General features: G+C 38.4%; 1 protein-coding gene across 1 annotated transcript in view; it reads left to right on the top strand.

The window, feature by feature from the left end:
- LOC149190636 (putative LRR receptor-like serine/threonine-protein kinase At4g37250) overlaps window positions 1-18,445 on the top strand; it is a 73,593-nt gene extending 55,148 nt beyond the window's left edge. The window contains exons 3-5 of the mRNA XM_089413432.1: window positions 9,893-9,901; window positions 15,295-16,059; window positions 18,213-18,445. Of these exons, the coding sequence (XP_089269558.1) occupies window positions 9,893-9,901; window positions 15,295-16,059; window positions 18,213-18,445 (1,007 nt within the window). The remainder of the gene's footprint in view (window positions 1-9,892; window positions 9,902-15,294; window positions 16,060-18,212) is intronic.
- Window positions 18,446-19,948: the final 1,503 nt, after the last annotated feature.

The following is a 19,948-nucleotide window of genomic DNA, read 5'->3' as shown; positions in this document are numbered from 1 at the left end:
AACATCTCCTCCTTTCCAAATCGAGTCTTTGATTAAGATCTCGTAAAATACAAGTCGAGTCTTTCATACATCTCGAGAGTGAACCTTCATTCCATCCACTTTGTTGAATGCAATGGAGCTTGGGGGGCATGTACCTCATTTTGCGTTATTATGCTGGGGGCATGCGAACTTATAACAAGCATAGTTTTTCGTTTCAAGCTTGTGTAAACATGAAACCGAATCTAAGCAGAGTTCTCCATGGTTCAAGCTTGTGTAAAAATGAACCCATACCTTATTTACATCTCATGATTGCCTTTTATCTGCTAAATTCTGTTAGATGAGCCTTGGTTGTTTCATTCCATCGCCACCATATCTTTGGCCGATCATATGCTTTCACTTGGTTGTTTATCCTTTCCTGAGGAACCGCAGCGATGAGTTGTTTTATTAGCCAGCCTCTTAACCATTACATGTTTTGAGTAGTTCCACCATTGCCGTAACCAGTTGCTACCCTTTATACCACTCGTTCCTCTAGGTCGAGTCTCCTTTAAGCTCTTTTCAGACTCGTAAAAGATGAAAAGATTGCTGAGTACTTTTCCCTTTTTGACTTGTTAAAGAGAATAAAAATAGAGGTCTACTTTCAGCTCTTTTCCGACCGTTTAAAGACGAAAAGACCGCCGAGCTACCCCTCTTGACTCGTTAAATGTAAATAAGAGGCGGTCGTCTTTAAACTCTTTTCCGACCGTGTAAATATGAAAAGATTGTCGGGTCCTTGTCATTTCAGGTTCGTTAATGGTTATGAAACGACGTGATTTCAGTCGCTTTTCTAATTTTTCAGGTCAAAGTCACTAAACATGAAAAGTACTCCTCGATCGTAATGGTCGGGCGGTTCTTTCGAGCATTGTTTTATACTTTTTCGGGCTCTAGAGACACAACATTACGAAAAAGGACACCCTTGGAGTTTTCTTTTTTGCTGTCTTTTCAAACTCTCTAAACATGAAAAGACGCCGAGTTCTTCCTTTGTCAGACTCGTTAAAACCTGATGACATTGGATCCCGTCGAAATGATGCCTCACAAGCATATGCTATCCCCCTCAAGCTTGTTAATAAAAATAACTGGGGTACTCGCCAGAAATGGTGGAGGAAAATGGAACCATAATTATTGTCATGTCGGTAGTATGTCGCTCTTGAACATGGCACTTTATTTGCATTTGTGTCTGGGTGGGGACATCTCATCTCGTTTTTCGCTTGCCTTCGTGGGTTTGGGTGATCCTGTTTGACCTCTCATCTGCTCATTGCCTCGTCACCATGACCTTTGATCCATTGTTGTCAAATACTACCAAGTCCACTGTCGTGCCGCCAATATGTTCAAGAGAAGTTGACCTCTGCAGAATAACAACCTCCCTCTGATAGCTCACATAATTCTGATTCACCACAACATTCTTCCTCTGTCTCGTGTCGATGATGTGGGAAACACTATGGCCCACCTTCGATCAAGGTCACTTCTTGTCGACTTCAGCTCATTATCTAGGAAGTTGATATAGAGACTCCCTTCCGGTGCCTTGGAGCCTGCATGCCTCAATGGCAGGTTCTTCATGTTCGGCGTGAGGTTTTCATCATTGGCCTCCGATCGAATGATTCTACGGGTGTTCGACGCCAACTCACGGATTCGCATGCCGTAGATTGTACCTATAGTACCTTGAGGGCCATTGTCATTATTGGTGGTACCTCTCGCGTCTGTTAACAGTTTTCATTATTGACTGGTAATCAGATGATGTTCATGCATGTTCGACTTTAATTCATGTATTTGCATGCTTGAACTTGTACTTTTGTTCGGGTCGAGATGGAGCGCAAGACCCTGGATTTTGTCTGTTGGAATCCAGGTTGCGATTTTGTGGATTATTGTGATTATTACATGACTCATTCACTGGATGGCTGCGACCATGCCTGAGTCTATTCATCGATCCTCACCGGATGGCTGCGCCCATACCTTGGATCTAGATTATTATGTACTCTGTTATGGATGGCTGCGCCCATACCACATATATCATGTACTTGAGATATCAGTTGTACCTCTCTATGCAGATTCTCCGGCGGCAGCATTTTCAGTTGCATGTGTTCTTGTAAAGCATTTCACCCCTCTCTCTCTCGGGCCTCATGCTTTAGGGGGCATCTGTTACACAGTAATTTGTCACCATTTGTTACCGTCCTTGTTACCCCTCTCCTGCACTTTGGAGGACTCATTCCGGGACCTGTGAGAAGTGACATAACTTGAAAACACTTGCATTATGTTCCCCTAAGTATGGACTTCATATGCCCTGAAGACATCTCCTGCAGAATATCCTTAAAAATTTCCCTTTTTCCATTAGCGCGGATCCACAGTGTATTACTCGCGCCAATGGGGGAAATCCTCCAAAGAGGGCATGCCAGTTTGCGCTCTGTCTCAGATCTATACCCACGGCAACCGAGTTTGGGAAAGCTTTTTAACAAACACATGCGCGAAAGTTTTTTCCTTTCGACTCATGAAGATTTTTAAGGATAATGCCAATCCCATGGATGTCGTGATTAATCTTATCTCCCTTTCCTCTATCCATAATAGCTTTTTGAGGATAAACCCAATCCCATAGATGGTGTGATTAATCTTATCTCTTCTCCTCCATCTATAAAAGCTTGTTCTGTTGCCTTTGACAAGCTAGTTCGAGCATAGGGAGAATTATACTTTCAGAAGTCTAAGAGATTGCTGTAAGAGTCTTCTTTGCATTCATAATAAAAGAGAGAGAGGCTTGTTCCCAATCCCGACAAGCTTTGCAAGGCATATGTAGCTGATCACCCAGCCAAAGGAGGATTTGACGTCAGAACTATGGTTGTATTCTTCTTTGTTGTTTATCAATAATAGATGACTATCATTATGGTTCCACTCTTGTTGTTCATTGTAATGATGTTTGAGTTATATCTTTTCTGACCGATATATAATTGCATCTATTGGATTTTATGCTTGTATTTGTGTCGTTCTTTGCATGTGTAGGTGTCCATTCATGAAGATCGTGAGGATTGTGACCGGCCGAAGCAAAGGAACGGGAGTGTCGACTCTTCTACAACACTAGCGTTGGAATCCAAGTAGGCTCTCATCATCTACCTTTAATTTGTAATTAGGAACCTGCGTGTTAGCATTGTTTGATTGTTGCTAGACCCATTTTGGGCTAGTGGGGATCGCCTCTGTCCGCAGAGGAGATTTACCTCGCCAACACTACTTAACTAAAATCTTTCCCTCGCCTCTGGTGAAACTGTCATTGAAATTTGTTGTTCAATATTGGAAAACTAAGAGGCATTGCTTGGTTATTTAAACCACAAGGAGAATTGACACATATGGTGGAAATGTGGATCAAAGTGGAAGAATGATACACTGCCTTGCAAATGCTTTCAGCATTAACTACTTGTGTGCTGATTAATTCTTTAAAGTTTCTTCAGTTTTTCAGCTCAGAGTTCATGTTTGCTCTGTTTTACCAATTTTTTTTAACTTTGGGCTTTTGAAAAGTTGCACCTCAGGATCTATGTTTGCTCATTACCAATCCATTAGCTTTGTTGCTGATTTCTGTAAGGAGATGCTAACTTTTGTCACCTATTACAACCGAGATCTACCTCTAAGCCACAGTCCAAAGTGGCCCATCATTTTCTTTTCTACGTTAATATAAGCTTAGGTTTTGATGATTGTAATAACTTTTGTTTCTCTTCTGTGGGACATTTTGTGCAGGAGTTCAAATGGTGTATATAAATAGAAATATGTAGAAAGTGACAGTCACGAGATATGTGAAGCCGAACAAGGTACTGAAGAAAGTGAAACACACTGGGAAGCGTGCAGAACTGTGGCCATACGTGCCATACAACTCGATTACCAACCTTTCTCTACTCAGAATTATGACAAGAAAGCCCCTGTTGGGTTTGTGAGGAAAGAGAACTTCAACACCAGTTCTGTCTCCAACAGCGAAGATGATCAGTACACTACTAACATGTTTAGTGAAGAATTTATGCTATTCTCTTGTAATCTATAGGCCCCCAAAGCTCCTCATAGATGAGAATATTTGCAGGATGTTAATATTGTTGTAAGTTTGTAGTAGATGTGGAATGACTAACTTTTGTGTTGATTCTCATCTTCAACAACAAGAGTTTCTGTGGTGAATGAAGGGCTTACAACCTGTAAGTAGAATCCATGTCCTGCCTTGTGAAGAAGCTCTCCATTGTGATAGCGATCTTTGTAACGTTTCTAGTAAATCCTTTAGAATGCTATTTCATTCTGTAATATGATGGGATTCACTCTACAGAGTCCATGTCATGCCTTGTGAATCAGCTCTCCACTTATGTTTATTTTCTCTGTAATGACCCTAGTAAATCCTATAGAATGAGATTTCATTCTGTAATATGATGGGATTTCACTCTACAAGATTGGTTTCAGTTTTACTTGTATTGTGGTATATGAAATTTCTCAGTTTTACTTGTAATAGGATGGGATTTCATTCTGTAATATGATGGGATTTCCCTTTGCAATATTAGCTACTAAATTTTACTTGTATGGAAAGATTACTACTTTCTTTGTTCAATATTTTATTTTAATTTTATTCATTTCAGTCTATTATATTATATTTTATTATAATTTTGTTCATTTCAGTCTATGATATTTTATGATATTTTATTCAATTCTATCATATTGTTTTTCAAAATTATAAAAGTAAAGGCAGCTTCCTGCTTTTTGAAGTTAGAAATTATACAAGCAAGGTAGCTTCCCTTTTCTGTCATTAAAGGTATCTTTTGATGCAGAATAAATATACCATTTTTAAATATTTAAAATTCAAAAATATTATTTAAATGCTCGATTATCACCAAGCTTCTTGACTTTAAACTTTTATATGGCCACAAGTGTCATCCAGCTCATGGATCCACATTAATAAAGTGGATATAGTTAAGAGAGGTATATGGTATATGATTTCATATTGATAAAGTATTTCCAGTTAATAGACGAGTATAATTTGAATTTAAAGTGGGTGTTTTTCCATTTTCAAATAGGTATTGTTACCGGGAATAGTGTCTATGCAGAGCTGCTAATCCCACTAAGGCTGGTAGCTACCTTAGAAACAAACAAACTAAAGCTACTTTCGTTTTCCTTTATGAGAAATAGATGAGAGAAGAATAAAGGAGACCAACCTCTGTCTTGCGCTTGGTTCCTTGTTCGATTCCTCTCCCTCCTGATAGATCTTTTGCTACTCGCTTCCTTGTCCACCCAACTTCACAGGGTACCTGTAGAATCAAAGCAGCATAATACTATCCAAGAACATAGATCTATTATCATAAACAATATAGGATCAGATGTACATTGACCACACAAATGCATAAAACATTAATCATACAAACATGTGGAGGAAAACTTGAATAGCTTTATTGATAATCAAGAAAGAGCCAAGAGAATTACAACCAATTGTTCTGACCCAGCATCATCCTCTCAGCAAGAAGCCCTTCTTCACCTCATGAAAAGCTTAGATCACCCAACACTATGATGTTGCACCAAGAAACCAACAGCACTTCCTTACAAGATACAAAATTCCAGCCCCTGGATCTCTGGGATGAGGGATCCATATATAGATGTCTGCAAGGGAGGTGAGTCAGATTTTGAGATTTGATTAGTGTCTTCCCTCTGATAGTTCTTGATTCCACTTGGAGATTGATGATATCTTACTCATCCTTCGTCGAATGCAGAGAGGCAAGTGTCACAGGAGAAGTTTCTGGAAGATTCCATGCTCCTCCACCTTGCAAATTGACCCTGCCATTTGTCCATTCTTGCCCATCGCACCCCATAGAAGGGATTTTTGACATGCATCACACCTACTGTGTGTTTTTAGGTGGGATGCAACGCACTTTGCCTATGGAGCAAGTGAAATGGTCCAGTTTTGACTAGTTCTGATTAGTTTTTCATGGAGAACTTCTGGGAGAAGATGTAATTAGTTGACCTTGTTCTTTTAGGGGTCGAAACAACACTTTTATGGACTTAGGAGCCCTTGGATTATGGAGATTTATGCTTGGGGTTGCAGTGCCCAAAAATGTCTATAACAGTTGCCCCCTAAAGCATGAGGTCGTTAATCTTTTTGATGTCGGGTGAAATGCTTTATCATGAGGATCCGAAGTTTTTTCGAGCTGGGAGGCGACCTGTAATAAGATACAATACAATACATTATCTTCATTTTATTTTTATGATCTAGCTGAGGCGGGAATTCCCATGCTTAGCTTTATAAATTCATTTTCATGTACATAGGACAGACAATCGTCTGAGTGTAGACTGATGATTCTGGTAGAGCCATCATCCCTTAGATTGAATGATTATCTGTGCAGCAATGATGTACATTTGATGTCTTTATTTTCCTGAATATATATCGCAGCTCAGATGGATGAAACTAGATCTGGGGTCTTCAATCTCATTCGATCTTCACTCAAAGTACAAGTCGATCCATGTGAGAGATGTTCTGGAGTTGAACATGGAAAGACATCACTTGATTACCAGCCAATGATGTAAGCCATTAACAGGCACGAGAGGAATCACTGATAATAATGATGACCCTCAAGGTACTACAGTACAATTCACGTGGTGTGAATAAAGGACTTGGCGTTGAACACCACGCAAAATCTTTCAGTCGAAGGCCATTGATGTAAACCTATCGCCGGAAGTGAGAAACTTGCCATTGAGGCATGCAAGCTTCAAAGTACTGAAAGGGTTGTTCCTAGATCGACTTCTTGGATAATGAGCTGATGTCGACAAGAAGCGATCCGTCATAGGAGGGCCTTAGTGAATCCCACATCAATGACACGGGACGGAGCAAATGATTTTAATGGAGGTGAAAACGATCTGGTGATATAAGGTTCAGGGTGGCGGTCATGAAAGAATGGAGCGTAAATGTATTATAGTGGGTGAGACACAGGTGAATTCTCTGAGCGACTTCTCTTGAACATATCGGCGACACTGACATGATGGATCGGTAGCATTAACCTCAAATGTGGATGGTGTGATGGAACCATGGTGATATGACCAGTGAATGGAACAACCCAACCCGACTTGGATGCGGAGTGAAAGTGTCATGTTCAAGAGCGACTTGCTACCAACAAAGTTTCTTCAAGTTTTCTTCCCAATTTTTCCCCAGTCATTGCTGACCAGTACCTCTTTATTTTTTTCAAGCTTGAGGAGGATAACATATGCTTGTTCTATAATTTTCCCTTCGGGCAAACCCATCGCTATGTTTTAACAAGCCTAGCGATAGTGAAACTCGTTCTTGTCTGTTATGGACAAGTTTGTCGCTATTAGGTTTTAACGAGTTTAACGACAAAGATAACTCGGTCCTTTTCAATTTTAGAGAGTCTGAAAAGGGACGTAAATGAAACTCCAAAAATCCTTTTTCGTCATCTAATCCCTTAATTCTGAAAAAGTATAAAATAATACAGAAGGGATGAATTTTCGGTACTTTTAACGAGCTGAACAAAACAAGTGCTCGATCTTTTTGTGTAATAATCCCTCAGGTCTAAAAAGATTAAAATCTAAAGGAGGGATAGCACTTCCGGTCACTTTAACGAGCTGGAGAGGCCAATGGCTCGACAATCTTTTCATATTTTACGAGTCAGTTGAAAAGAGCTTAAAGGAGACTCGTCTTTGAGGAACGAGTGATAAATTCGGGTAGCAGCTGATTCCAGGTAAGGTTTGGAATTTTCAATCACGGCAGTGTTACAAGGGTGGCTAACAGGATCACTCTTCGCAGCTGTTCCTCAAAAGGGGTAAACAATCAAGTGGAAGTGAATGATCGGCCAATACAGAGTGGAGGTGATGATGAAAACACGACCAAGGCTTTAAAGGCTGAAGTACTACATTCACGACGGTTATTTACCGGAAATTAGTTCATTTTTTATTTTAAAATGAGCTTAAACGTTGGGGGAAACACTTGCTCATTGCTTATGTTTATTTTTTAACGAGCTTGAAGTCTGCGTTAAAACTGCTTGATCCAGTCGTATAATAAGAATGTCTCATCTAAAAATGACAATTTTTCAAAGCTTTGCCCCGCATCCTTTCTTTATGCAAGTTAGGAAACGACCAATCCTACGAGTTTAAAGGGTTAGAGGACCTACAAATTTAAAAAATAAATGGTCACTCTTCGCTTGCATGCCAAAAGGTTTGCATGCCCCTAGGTATAGTGAAATAGAGTTTCGAGGTTACCCCTCAATTTGCAAACAAAACATTTGTTTTATCAGGAAAGGCCTACCTCTTTCAGGTTACCAAAGATTGTTCTATCTGTGTTACAAACAAAACACTTCTTCGGCGATGTCTACCGAAATAGACAAAGGCGAGTGGCGCAGATGCCTCCACTCACATAACTTTGACGAGGGAATCTTATTCCAGTCTAATCCCATTTTCCAAAACGGACGGGTGTGTCAGACTAGTCATATATCCCTCGCAGAAACCTACCCTATACCTGAAGTTTTCCTGCCGAAGCAGACCAGGGTGCATGCCCCCTGGGTTTCAGTCATATCCTCCGAATCACTCGTGCTCATCAGGAGGACGGACTGGAGATTGATGAGACATTCCTTGCGTGAAAAGACCATTCAGGGTTGGTATATGACTATTTTCTATGTGTGAACCGAGAAATGAAAGGTGGTCTACGAGCTTGACCACTCTTCCTTCGTGTGGAAAACACATTACTCTAAAGAGTGATGAGACAATAGCTCCCATGCAATAAATATAGTCTCGTCTAAGGAGTAGATTATAATCCAGGGGTCCTTGGACTACCATTACGTTCATGTGAATGGTTTTCCCTCTCAATGTTATGGGCACATTGGGAAGGATCCCTAACGGTCGACTGGTTCCTTTGTCAAAGCCTGTTGGATTTCTCATTTCAGGCAAAAGCGATGGCGAACCAAGCGCTTTCCAAGCAGTTGAGGAAAGGATACTCACAGAAGCCCCTTCATCTATGATGGTACCGGCCATGACCATTCTATATATTTGAGCAATGATTCAGAATGGTACACTAGCCGATAAACGGGGTCTGCCTAGTAGATTCCAGTCAAAGGAAACAACTAGGTTGCTTGGAGGTGGGACTAAATAGACGGCCAGGTATGACTCTGACGGACTTCCTTCCTGTGGTAAAGGAACGGGTAGACTGCCCCCATGTTCATCGGAGTCTGTGTTTACGAAGAGAATTTGAACGGTGTCATTCTTGTTCTCTTCGATGATTGTATCATCTGAAGATGGATCCTCTAAAGGCAAGATTGGGTCAACTGCTGCCTCGACCTTTTGACTTCCGTCTAGTATGGATTCAGAGGGTTTTCCTTCAATGATAGATGCTTCAGCCAACCACAAGGGTGTGTCAGCCAGATTTTCAACTAGCGATGGACTCGGCAAGAGTTTCTTATATCCAGGAGGGAGCCGTAACGGTGAAACCGGACGGTCGTCCAAAACTATTTTAGCCTCATCTAAGAAGGGACAATGGTGGACGGCGTGATCGCCTTCACCCAGTTTACAAGGAAATTTACTTTTTCCTTTTTGTCCAGGGGCTTCACTTTCACTAGTTGACGGTGCATTTTCAACATGATCATCAGAGGTTGACGACACTGGGTTGTGCAAACGAGGAGACCAGTCCCTTAAGATCTGAGGGATGCAAGTACAATCTCGATGATAGTGGTCTCCTTTGAAAATGACACATGGCGATTTAGGCCTGGTCGGTGCAGTGTGTGGATTTTCGCTAGATGATGCTTGGTTGCCCCTTTTCGCTTTTGGCTCCTTCTTCTTCTTCTCTTTCTTCTTCTTTTCTTTCTTCTTCTCAGGTACTTGATTTTTGGCTTTACCAGCTTCATCAAGCGAAGAGGAAGGAGGAGAGGAAGAATTGGACGAAGTAGAGGGTTGGGGGGTAACTCTGGAATCGTTTAGTTGCTGACTCGATTGTTTAGGAATCGCGGTGTTCTGAACGACGGAGGTTGAGAAAAGCCATACGGGCAAGCCAATTGTCAATCCTGGAAGTGACAATGTGGCCATATGGGGCACACCAACATCTCCCCAAGAGGAGAAGGGACTAGGATTTCCTCCAAGGGGAACTCCTTGGTTGGTGGACTCCATTTTCCTCAACCTAAGACCAATGTAGGAAAGGTGATAATTATTCCGTTTAAAATAAATTTTAGACGCTTTGACACAACTTGTTTTTTCAATTTTTAAGAGTCGAAAAAAAACAAAAGATGACTCTAGTTGCCTTTGATTTTTAATGAGCCTGAAGTGACAAGTGCTTAGATGGACCTTTTCCGTTAAGGAGTCTAAAAAGGAACGAAAGGGACTGCTCTGGAAATCTAGACAGAGGGATTACCAAACCAATCGCAAAACTGCATAATATTTTTTACGGTACGGCAGTCAATCTTCCCGAATGCTGTGTTCAGTGCATTGCGATCGATAGGGCAGCAGACATGACTTCCTATGGATAAAGGATTAAGCCTATTGTGGTCTCCCAAAATATACTCTACGGGGGAGCACAAGTCCGTACTGGTACTTATCGTCTCAAAGTGGAGGAATCACCCAACCAACAGTGAAAACAACAGTTACCAGGCTTTACGACGCTGGAATACGTCTCTAGCCTAGACTTCTAGATGTTGTGCGTTAGGTTCCAAAGCGTTTTTAGATTCATTAAATTTATTTTATAGTTGATCTTGCTTAAGAAATTTTCCTTTCAAGTTCACCACGTGATGTAGATGTACAATTCCTAAAATGCAATCTAAGATGATAAACAGTCGTTTAGTCTTTTTTTTGCAAATGAAAATCCTAGCTACTAAGGAAAGAGAGATGGCGTTCTTTCAACAAAGAGCAAAGAGCACACACTATATGCACTGTCCTAAATCAAACCAACAAACAGTCTAAGTGCAAATGCACATGCATGTATTTGTTTTCAGCCTTCTTAATGTGTAAATGATAAAAAGAAAGCTACGTGCAAATTTGAATTATTTTTCCAAAGCGACAAATACTAACAAGTTTCTTTTTCAAAACAAAATGAGGACAAGGACAACACTTTGCGATTTGGAATTGAAAACTTGCTTTCGACACTAGAAAAACTACTAATTCAGATCAAATACAAGAGTAACAGGGTAATCGACTATCAAGAACAATCAGATTCTCTTCTATGACTGAAAATGACACTTGCGACACTTTCAAATCAAGAAACGACAGTACAATTACGCTACTTCTTTGTAAAGGAGAACTGAAAATGACTCAAAAAATACATAAAAACATTTACAGTTCTTTGCACAATGGAGGCAGAATAACAGCAAGGAAAGGGGTTTCAAACAGAGGTGTACTGACTACAGGCAGCAAAACTCCTGAATAGAGTTGAAAAGAATGAACACAAAAACCAAAATTTAGGAACAAGGCCTTGTCTGATCAGCGCACCTGTAACACAGTGAAACTGAAATGCAACGCACCTACTACACTCGGGAAGTGCGCTGCATTTGAAGTTCACAGAACAGACAGTGCGCTGGACCAGGGACGAGACTTTGATTGGGTTCCGGGTCATAGTTTGCAGTTCAGTTCAGGGATTTTGGCCGAGCAAGTGGTAATCAGTAAATCAATCACAGGGGTAGATCTAAGGAGGTTACTAGAGCCACCACGAGGGCAATTAGAAAGCTTGTAAATCAATTGTTTAATTCATAAACAAAACCCGGAGATTGACTGAAGCAGCGTTGATCTACTTTGCACTTGCATAGCAAATGCAGTTCGAAGGCTAGTTGGCTTGACTTCAGGCTCCGTCCGTAAGTTTATAAAGTAAACAAATGTAGATGAACAAACAATCTACTCGATCCACAGTGGAGTCGCCATTTTGTTACCGGGAATAGTGTCTATGCAGAGCTGCTAATCCCACTAAGGCTGGTAGCTACCTTAGAAACAAACAAACTAAAACTACTTTCGTTCTCCTTTATGAGAAATAGATAAGAGAAGAATAAAGGAGACCAACCTCTGTCTTGCGCTTGGTTCCTTGTTCGATTCCTCTCCCTCCTGATAGATCTTTTGCTACTTGCTTCCTTGTCCACCCAGCTTCACAGGGTACCTGTAGAATCAAAGCAGCATAATACTATCCAAGAACATAGATCTATTATCATAAACAATATAGGATCAGATGTACATTGACCACACAAATGCATAAAACATTAATCATACAATCATGTGGAGTAAAACTTGAATAGCTTTATTGATAATCAAGAAAGAGCCAAGAGAATTACAACCAATTGTTCTGACCCAGCATCATCCTCTCAGCAAGAAGCCCTTCTTCACCTCATGAAAAGCTTAGATCACCCAACACTATGATGTTGCACCAAGAAACCAACAACACTTCCTTACAAGATACAAAATTCCAGCCCCTGGATCTCTGGGATGAGGGATCCATATATAGATGTCTGCAAAGGAGGTGAGTCAGCTTTTGAGATTTGATTAGTGTCTTCCATCTGATAGTTCTTGATTCCACTTGGAGATTGATGATCTCTTACTCATCCCTGGTCGAATTCAGAGAGACAAGTGTCACAGGAGAAGTTTCTGGAAGATTCCATGCTCCTCCACCTTGCGGATTGACCCTGCCATTTGTCCATTCTCGCCCATCGCACCCCATAGAAGGGCTTTTTGACATGCATCGCACCTACTGTGTGTATTTAGGTGGGATGCAATGCACTTTGCCTATGGAGCAGGTGAAATGGTCCAGTTTTGACCAATTCTGAGTAGTTTTTCATGGAGAACTTCTGGGAGAAGATGTAATCAGTTGACCTTGTTCTTTTAGGGGTCGGAACAACACTTTTAGGGACTTAGGAGCCCTTGGTTTATGGACATTTATGCTCAATGGGGTTGCAGTGCCCAAAAATGTCTATAACAGGTATGTAGATACAGAACAATATGCACGGAGATACAACGTTCTTTTATGATAAAGTAAATTTAATTGGAACAACTTTTACTTTGGGATTTTATATTTTTTAATCCTTTATCACATAATATCATAATTATAATTATGAAAAATTAATTCAATTTCGACCTTTACTTTCTCACCCACCACATACGGCCAAAATGATTATATATTTCAATCTCAACCTCTCCTTAGCAACTTTTTTCATATGTCCAAAACTGTTCATCAACTTTTTGCATAGGTCAAAAAAGGTTTGATATGATCAAATCAATTTCAACTTTCTTTCAAAGTTATGCTTATTTTTAAAATGCCTTTACTATTAAGATGTCCAATTGTCAATTGTAGATTGGGTTGTTTTGGTCATTCCTACGAATCTTTATATTTTATCATTTCAATTATATTATTATTAATTATTATTTTAATTATATTATTATTATTAATTTTTAAATAAAAATAGTTAAAAAAATTAATTATACGTCACAAATTTAATTGTATTTTATTAAACAAAAAAGGTTTGACATGATCAAATCAATTTCAACTTTCTTTCAAAGTCATGCTTATTTTTAAAATGCCTTTACTATTAAGATGTCCAATTGTCAATTTGCAAGTTGGGTTGTTTTGGTCATCCCTATGAATCTTTATATTTTATCATTTCAATTATATTATTATTAATTATTATTTTAATTATATTATTATTATTATTATTTAAATAAAAATAGTTAAAAAATTAATTATACATCACAAATTTAATTGTATTTTATTAAACATCACATATGAATACAATAAGTATTGGTTTAAGAATATTATATTTTGACTTTCTAATCGCACTATACAATTATGGCTTTCAATGTAGTATCATTCTATATATGTATATTATTCTTTATAAAATATAATAATAATATCATGGTTTGTAATGGAATTAACTTTTTAATAGCAATATATCAACATGTTTTCTAATATTATGTTTTGACTTTCTAAATGCAATATACAATTATGGTTTTCAATGAAATATATTGGCACTGGATAGTCATGGTGGTTATTGCCTTGGTCACTAGCAAGCTTTGTATATGCTTGGCCATCTATAGAGGTTTCTTGATTTTGGGTAATTAATTTAACCTCTTGATTTTGGGTAATTAACTTACTCTAAAATGAAATAAGACATTCAATGTGTTCTTTGTAATATAGATATAAACAAAATATCTAAAGAAAAGTAATTGCACAATGATCCAGTCCAAGAAAACAAGGTTTTTGACAAACCAATTAACTCTTCTATAAAAATTCAACAATTCCAATTTAATAATCCTATCGGCCTCTCTTTGTACCTTTTGGGACAATTGCTAGTTTACTTGTTTAGACTTTTTGGTTGAAAAATGGTAAAATATAATTTTATATTTTTATTTATTTATTTAAAGCTTAATATCCAAAATTTTATGATATTTGAAAATAATTTTACTTATTTATAATTTTGGTGTAATTCTAATGGGGTGATTTTTTTGTTTGTTTAGATTAAATTTGAATGATATGAGTTTTATTACATTGTAATGTTTCATTTTTGCGAAGGCTTCTTATTTCAACTTAAGGTGGATGAGGATCTGTTGATTTTTTATTTTTTTTAATTGAGGGCATAGATTGAGAGAATATGCTCAGCATAAGTTTGTTAGGTTGCATTGACTTTTAATAAATTTAAAAAAAATATATTTGTGTCACGCTTCCTCGGCTACCAATTTCCTTGGGATTTGAGATTATCTCAATTCTAATAAGTTCCTCATTATTATTTATAACATTCATTACACCGTAAGGCGTTTCCCTTTGAATGAACTTCCCTAAAATCCACGTGTCATCCTTGTGTGCCGTTAGATTATGTGTTAGACGATTAGAAGATTGTTAATCGTTCGATCAAGGGAAGGTAGTTGAGTGGTTGCAACTGTTCACGATTTTTGAAACAGTTGCAAACCCTCGCCTGAATGCTGCTAGATCGGAGCCTGAAAGATTTGCCTGGGGTACCCTTTTCGTCTTCTCCGCTCTTGCTTCCCATGCTGCCCTGACAGACCTCTGAAACGGGCTCCATCCATTGAATCTCTGGGGCAAATTTCATCCATGGCTTTCCTGAATGTAGAAATGAGATCCGGATCAAATAAGGTCAGAGATGAATCGTCTGACGACGACTGCTGTGTCCAAATGGTTTTTGTGATTGAATCTGCAGGAGTCGAGGGCGAATCCGCCCCAGAGGAAGAAAAGTCGTTGAGAAATCCATTGTCGTTGTCAAAATTTTTCTTCAGATTCGTGTTGGGTGTTGTTGAAGACGCCTACAAATTTTTGTCTGCAATTTTTACGCTGGGGTAACCTTGTGCCTTTGACTAGACCCATTCCACAGTTTGAAGCTCTTTTGCATCAGAAAAATGATGCTTTTGTTGGTAATCCAGGTCCTTGTGGTCACCCACTGACAAATTTATGTTCAATTCCTTCAACACTCTCGGATCCTCCAAAAATCAGCTCACCTTCAGCAATTGCAGCCATGCCTGTTATCAACAAGGGAAAAGGTCTAAGTAAAGGCACCATAGTTGCCATTGTAGTTGGCGATTTTGTAGGGATAAGCCTCCTTTGCACAGTTTTTATGTACTGTTACTGGGGAACAAGAAGAAAGAAGGAGTCAGAGGATGGGCCTAATACCAGGAATATTCAGTTGGACGACAATGGAGACTGTTCTTCCAGTTTGGGTAGAGTTGGATGGCTCTGCCTTAAAAAAGTTGATGAGAGCTCAGATGGAAGTGTCTCGGACAATGGAGATCAACATCAAGGAGCTTTTGTGACATTAAATGGAGATCTTGACATGGAATTAGATAAGCTACTCAGAGCCTCCGCATATATATTGGGTGCCAGTGGTTATACTATATTGTATAAGGCAGTTCTGGAAGATGGGCTAACTTTTGCAGAAAGGCGACTTGGTGATGGTGGTTTGGAAAGGTACAAGGATTTTGAAGCAGAAGCTAAAGAAATCGGTAGGGTTAAACATCCCAACATTGTTCGCCTCCGAGCTTTCTATTGGGGTATAGAGGAAAAACTGCTGGTTTATGACTACATTCCACATGGAAGCTTGGCAAATGCCTATTATGGTGGGTTCTCTTGTTCTCTTTTTTCCATTTCATGTATATCTGCAGGAAATCTCGTTCAATTCATTTCTGCATGGTTGTTTTTTATTTTTTTTACAAAGATAGCCCTTCAATCGCTTGCATATTATGAGTTTCTTATGGATTCCACAATCTCCCCTGTTTAGCTACTGTTGGTAATCACAAGCCTGCATATTATGAGTTCCTTATGGATTCCACACTTTTCCCCTGTTTAGCTACTGCTGGTAACCACTAGATATTCAATGACATTTGATCCCGAGACCTCCTTGATATATGCCTGTGGATGTGCCATTAATATTTTGTTAGCTGCATGTCTTGTATATCTTTACTAGTGGCGCTTCCTATCCTTCTTGTTCTGATATCTGTTGGTTTTACCAGAACAAACATCAGGAACCACTGTTACTTTTGTGATAATAGATGGCTGGACAGTCACGGTAGCATCTGTAGGTGATTCTCGTTGCATTCTTGAATCGCCTAGAGGGTTGGTTTCTCTTTTAACTGTTGATCACAGGCTTGAGGCCAATCTTGAAGAGTAAGATTCTTGCCATGATGTAGAACAAACCATGACCCTTTGTGCTATACGAGTGTCTGTATTCCTTTGGTCGGTTGATTGTGGAAACCAGTCTTTGTTTAGCCAGTTTATTGTTTCAAGCTCTTGATTTGTATTGATATATGATACTGTAGGAGAGAGCGCATAATGGCCAGTGGTGGTGAGATTGGTAGATTGAATACTGTTGGTGGAGCCGAGGTAGGAATCTGCACAATCTTTTGTGGGATATATAGACATAAATCCTTGCTTTTCTATGTGATGTACTGAAATAAAAACTAGCTGTAGAGAATATTGTAGAATGCATCTTGTTGCAAGTCTGTCATGCTAATAATTGAGTATTTCACATTGTAGGCTGGGCTCAGAATATACGGTGCAGACAGTATGAGGATTGTTCGCTTGTGCTGTCTGTCAAACTGACATCACACCTATTGAGGGCATTTTTGTGCATGCTAGCCTTCAGTTAAGGATTTTGTAGCATGGGGTCAAAACATTGTAGATGACAAGCATCGCCTTTTGCACATTATAGATCCTACTCTTCGACCAGAGGTTGAAGGAAGGGAAGAAATCTCAGTGTCTGTGGGGATTGCATTGAATTGTGCTTCTACTTCCCCTCAAAAGAGACCATCAATGATGGAGGTATTGCATTTTCTAGAAAAAATGCCATCATCCACAACCGATTAACCAATTCTTTCTTCCTATGTAGCATCCTTGCTTTGACATAAGTTGGATAGAGATGAGGACTTACACCCACATTCCATATTCAATAGCTCTACTTAGACATTGACATAACTCATATAGACATCTCTATGATTGGGACTCAACAACAGACGAACTCTGCTGTCAACTCAGCTGCTTATGAAATGGCTAGAGTCTTCTTAAAAATTTCAATATTTCTACAGTTGAGGATTGTAGCAAAGCTCAAGGATCAAACTTAACTCCATGCTTATGAGGCATCTGCATTCTCACAGTTTACTTGCAGCTCATTCTCAGTTTTAATGGGAAGGTGATATATGGTGTATTATTGTTGCAATGGCAGGGGATGGATTTTATCCATTTACTGGAAGAAAAAATTACCTGGTCACAATGTGTCTGTTTGATTTAGACTGGTAATTTTTGTTTCAATAGTTATCGAATGCTGGAGGAAGGCTTATCATTGCAACTAATGGTGTTTGGGATGCATTGAGCTCTGAGAAGGCTACAAATTGCTGCCGAGGCTTGCCAGTAGAACTTGTTGCAAAACAAATTGTTAAGGTACAAATACTATTGACAAGGATAAGCGATCAATGTCACCATCTTTAAGTTTATTTTCTATCATAGCCTAACCGTTTTAGCTGTAGGAGGCTTTGAGGATAAGAGGACTTAGGGACGACACTACATGCATTGTAGTGGATTTGATCCCACCTAAAAAATCCGCACCACCAGCTCTAGTTAAGAAGGAAGGCAAATTTAAGAATTTTTCCAGAAGGAAATCCACTGATTCATCGTCTAAGTCAGTTGAAAAGTAGCAAAATATAGACATTGTCCAGGAAATCTTTGAGGAGGGGTCAACAATGCTCGCTGAAAGGTAGATAGCCATTTCCAGCTTAGCATCCTTGCAGTAGATTATGTTTTGTAAACACAGACTTATCATTTAAAATTGCAAAGGGAGTAGCCAGAGGCCTGGCTTATTTACATGGAAGGAAGTTTGTTCATGTAAATATTAAGCCAAGCAACATCCTTCTAGGCTTTGACATGGAGCCATACATAGCAGATTTTGGGCTAGAAAAGCTACTGGACATTGCCAATGTCAAGTATAGTAGCTCTGCTATCCACCTAAGGAACCTTGAAGGTATATTTTTAGGGAGCAAACGATGAGAGGTTGTATCCTCCATGGTCAGTCTAGAAATCCTTATAAACCCATGTAAATATGATCTTTGATTAATATAAAACCTTAAGTTAAAAAATCAATCTCTCTCTCTCTCTCTCTCTCTCTCTCTCTCTATATATATATATATATATATATATATATGTCTTCTTGATAACCAAATATGTATATATTATTTAGACGTATCTTTCTCTCAATTATAAAATCTCGTAGATTTTCAGCCAATCTTGCTTTAAATTATAAAAAATTGTGAAATATTGGCCAATCTTTTGTTAAAATATTAGACCTTATAAATAATAGGAAAATATTTTCTACTAAAATATAATTTACTCATTTTCCACACTAGGGAAAATATGCCTACATGCCTACTTTTCATCATCTAATAGGTTTTTATGATGCACTCCTGCAAATCTATTTGTTTGTTTTGATCCCTTTTACAACAAAGGTCATGTATGTGTTAATCTAACCTCCACTTCCCTCAATCTTGGGAGATATTAATGTGTGCACTCTCACTTCATGAATATCAACTCTAGTAATTAAATTACATCCATATCCTTGAGAGCTTGTCTTATCCATGTTGATGTAATTAGATGTAGCCTTAAACCTATTTATTTAAGGAGAAGCACCATTAGGAAATTTTAGGAAGCTTCTCTCAAGAGTAGTAAGTTCCCACAAATTCTTTTTTGTATTATTTCCGAATAAGAATTAATGTTTATCTTCTTTTTTTATTTAGTCACCTTATCTTCTTTAGCACATCTCTAAACATACTTCACTACTCTCTAAAATATCTTAATATGTTGTTAACAGGAAATCTATATAGGATTCTTTATAAAAGCTGTTACTACACTTTTCCCAAGCTACCTTATCCTATTCATTAGCAAGCATCTCTTTTGTAACATTGAGTCATTTGGGACATTAAAAGCATTTTCCTTTGTCTTTCTTTCTTTGATATTAAGTCTTTTCTACTGATTGGAGATCATATTACATGATGCATGATTAAAAAATGCTTCTTATTTGTACGAAAAATACATTGGAGATATAAAAGAGTTAAGGCACATGATAAATGAAGAGTTTGGTTTTATTTATCTAGATCACAATATCACGCATATGAAAATTATTTCACCATTTGAAAAACTTATCATTTCTTTATCCACTCACTATATGAGTTCCATTGAGAATCTAGAGCCTTACAACAATAATATATTATTGCAATTTTCAAAATTTCATATAATCTACTAATTATCAGCACTAAACTCTTTATAAATGAAGTTGAAACACTAAAAAACGGTGCTTGCCTTTTAATTTAAAAGAAAAAATCACCTAGTCATAAGCCTAACTATTGGCAAAGGCTAATTCTTCATGTGGCATAATCAATTAACCATATGATCTTGCTACATGATGCAAAAAAAATGACCCATGGATCCTAATACTTTTTAGGGTTCTTTTTCAATTCAATAGGCTTTTCTTCTTCTTCTTCTTCTTCATGAGATGGT

This window comes from Pinus tabuliformis, chromosome 3_1 (assembly GCF_031772625.1).
Source record: "Pinus tabuliformis cultivar Carrire ecotype Pingquan chromosome 3_1, CPIR1, whole genome shotgun sequence".
Lineage (NCBI taxonomy): Eukaryota > Viridiplantae > Streptophyta > Pinopsida > Pinales > Pinaceae > Pinus > Pinus tabuliformis.
Note: the sequence above shows the minus strand (reverse complement) of the source record. Positions and strands in the feature narration are given on the sequence as shown.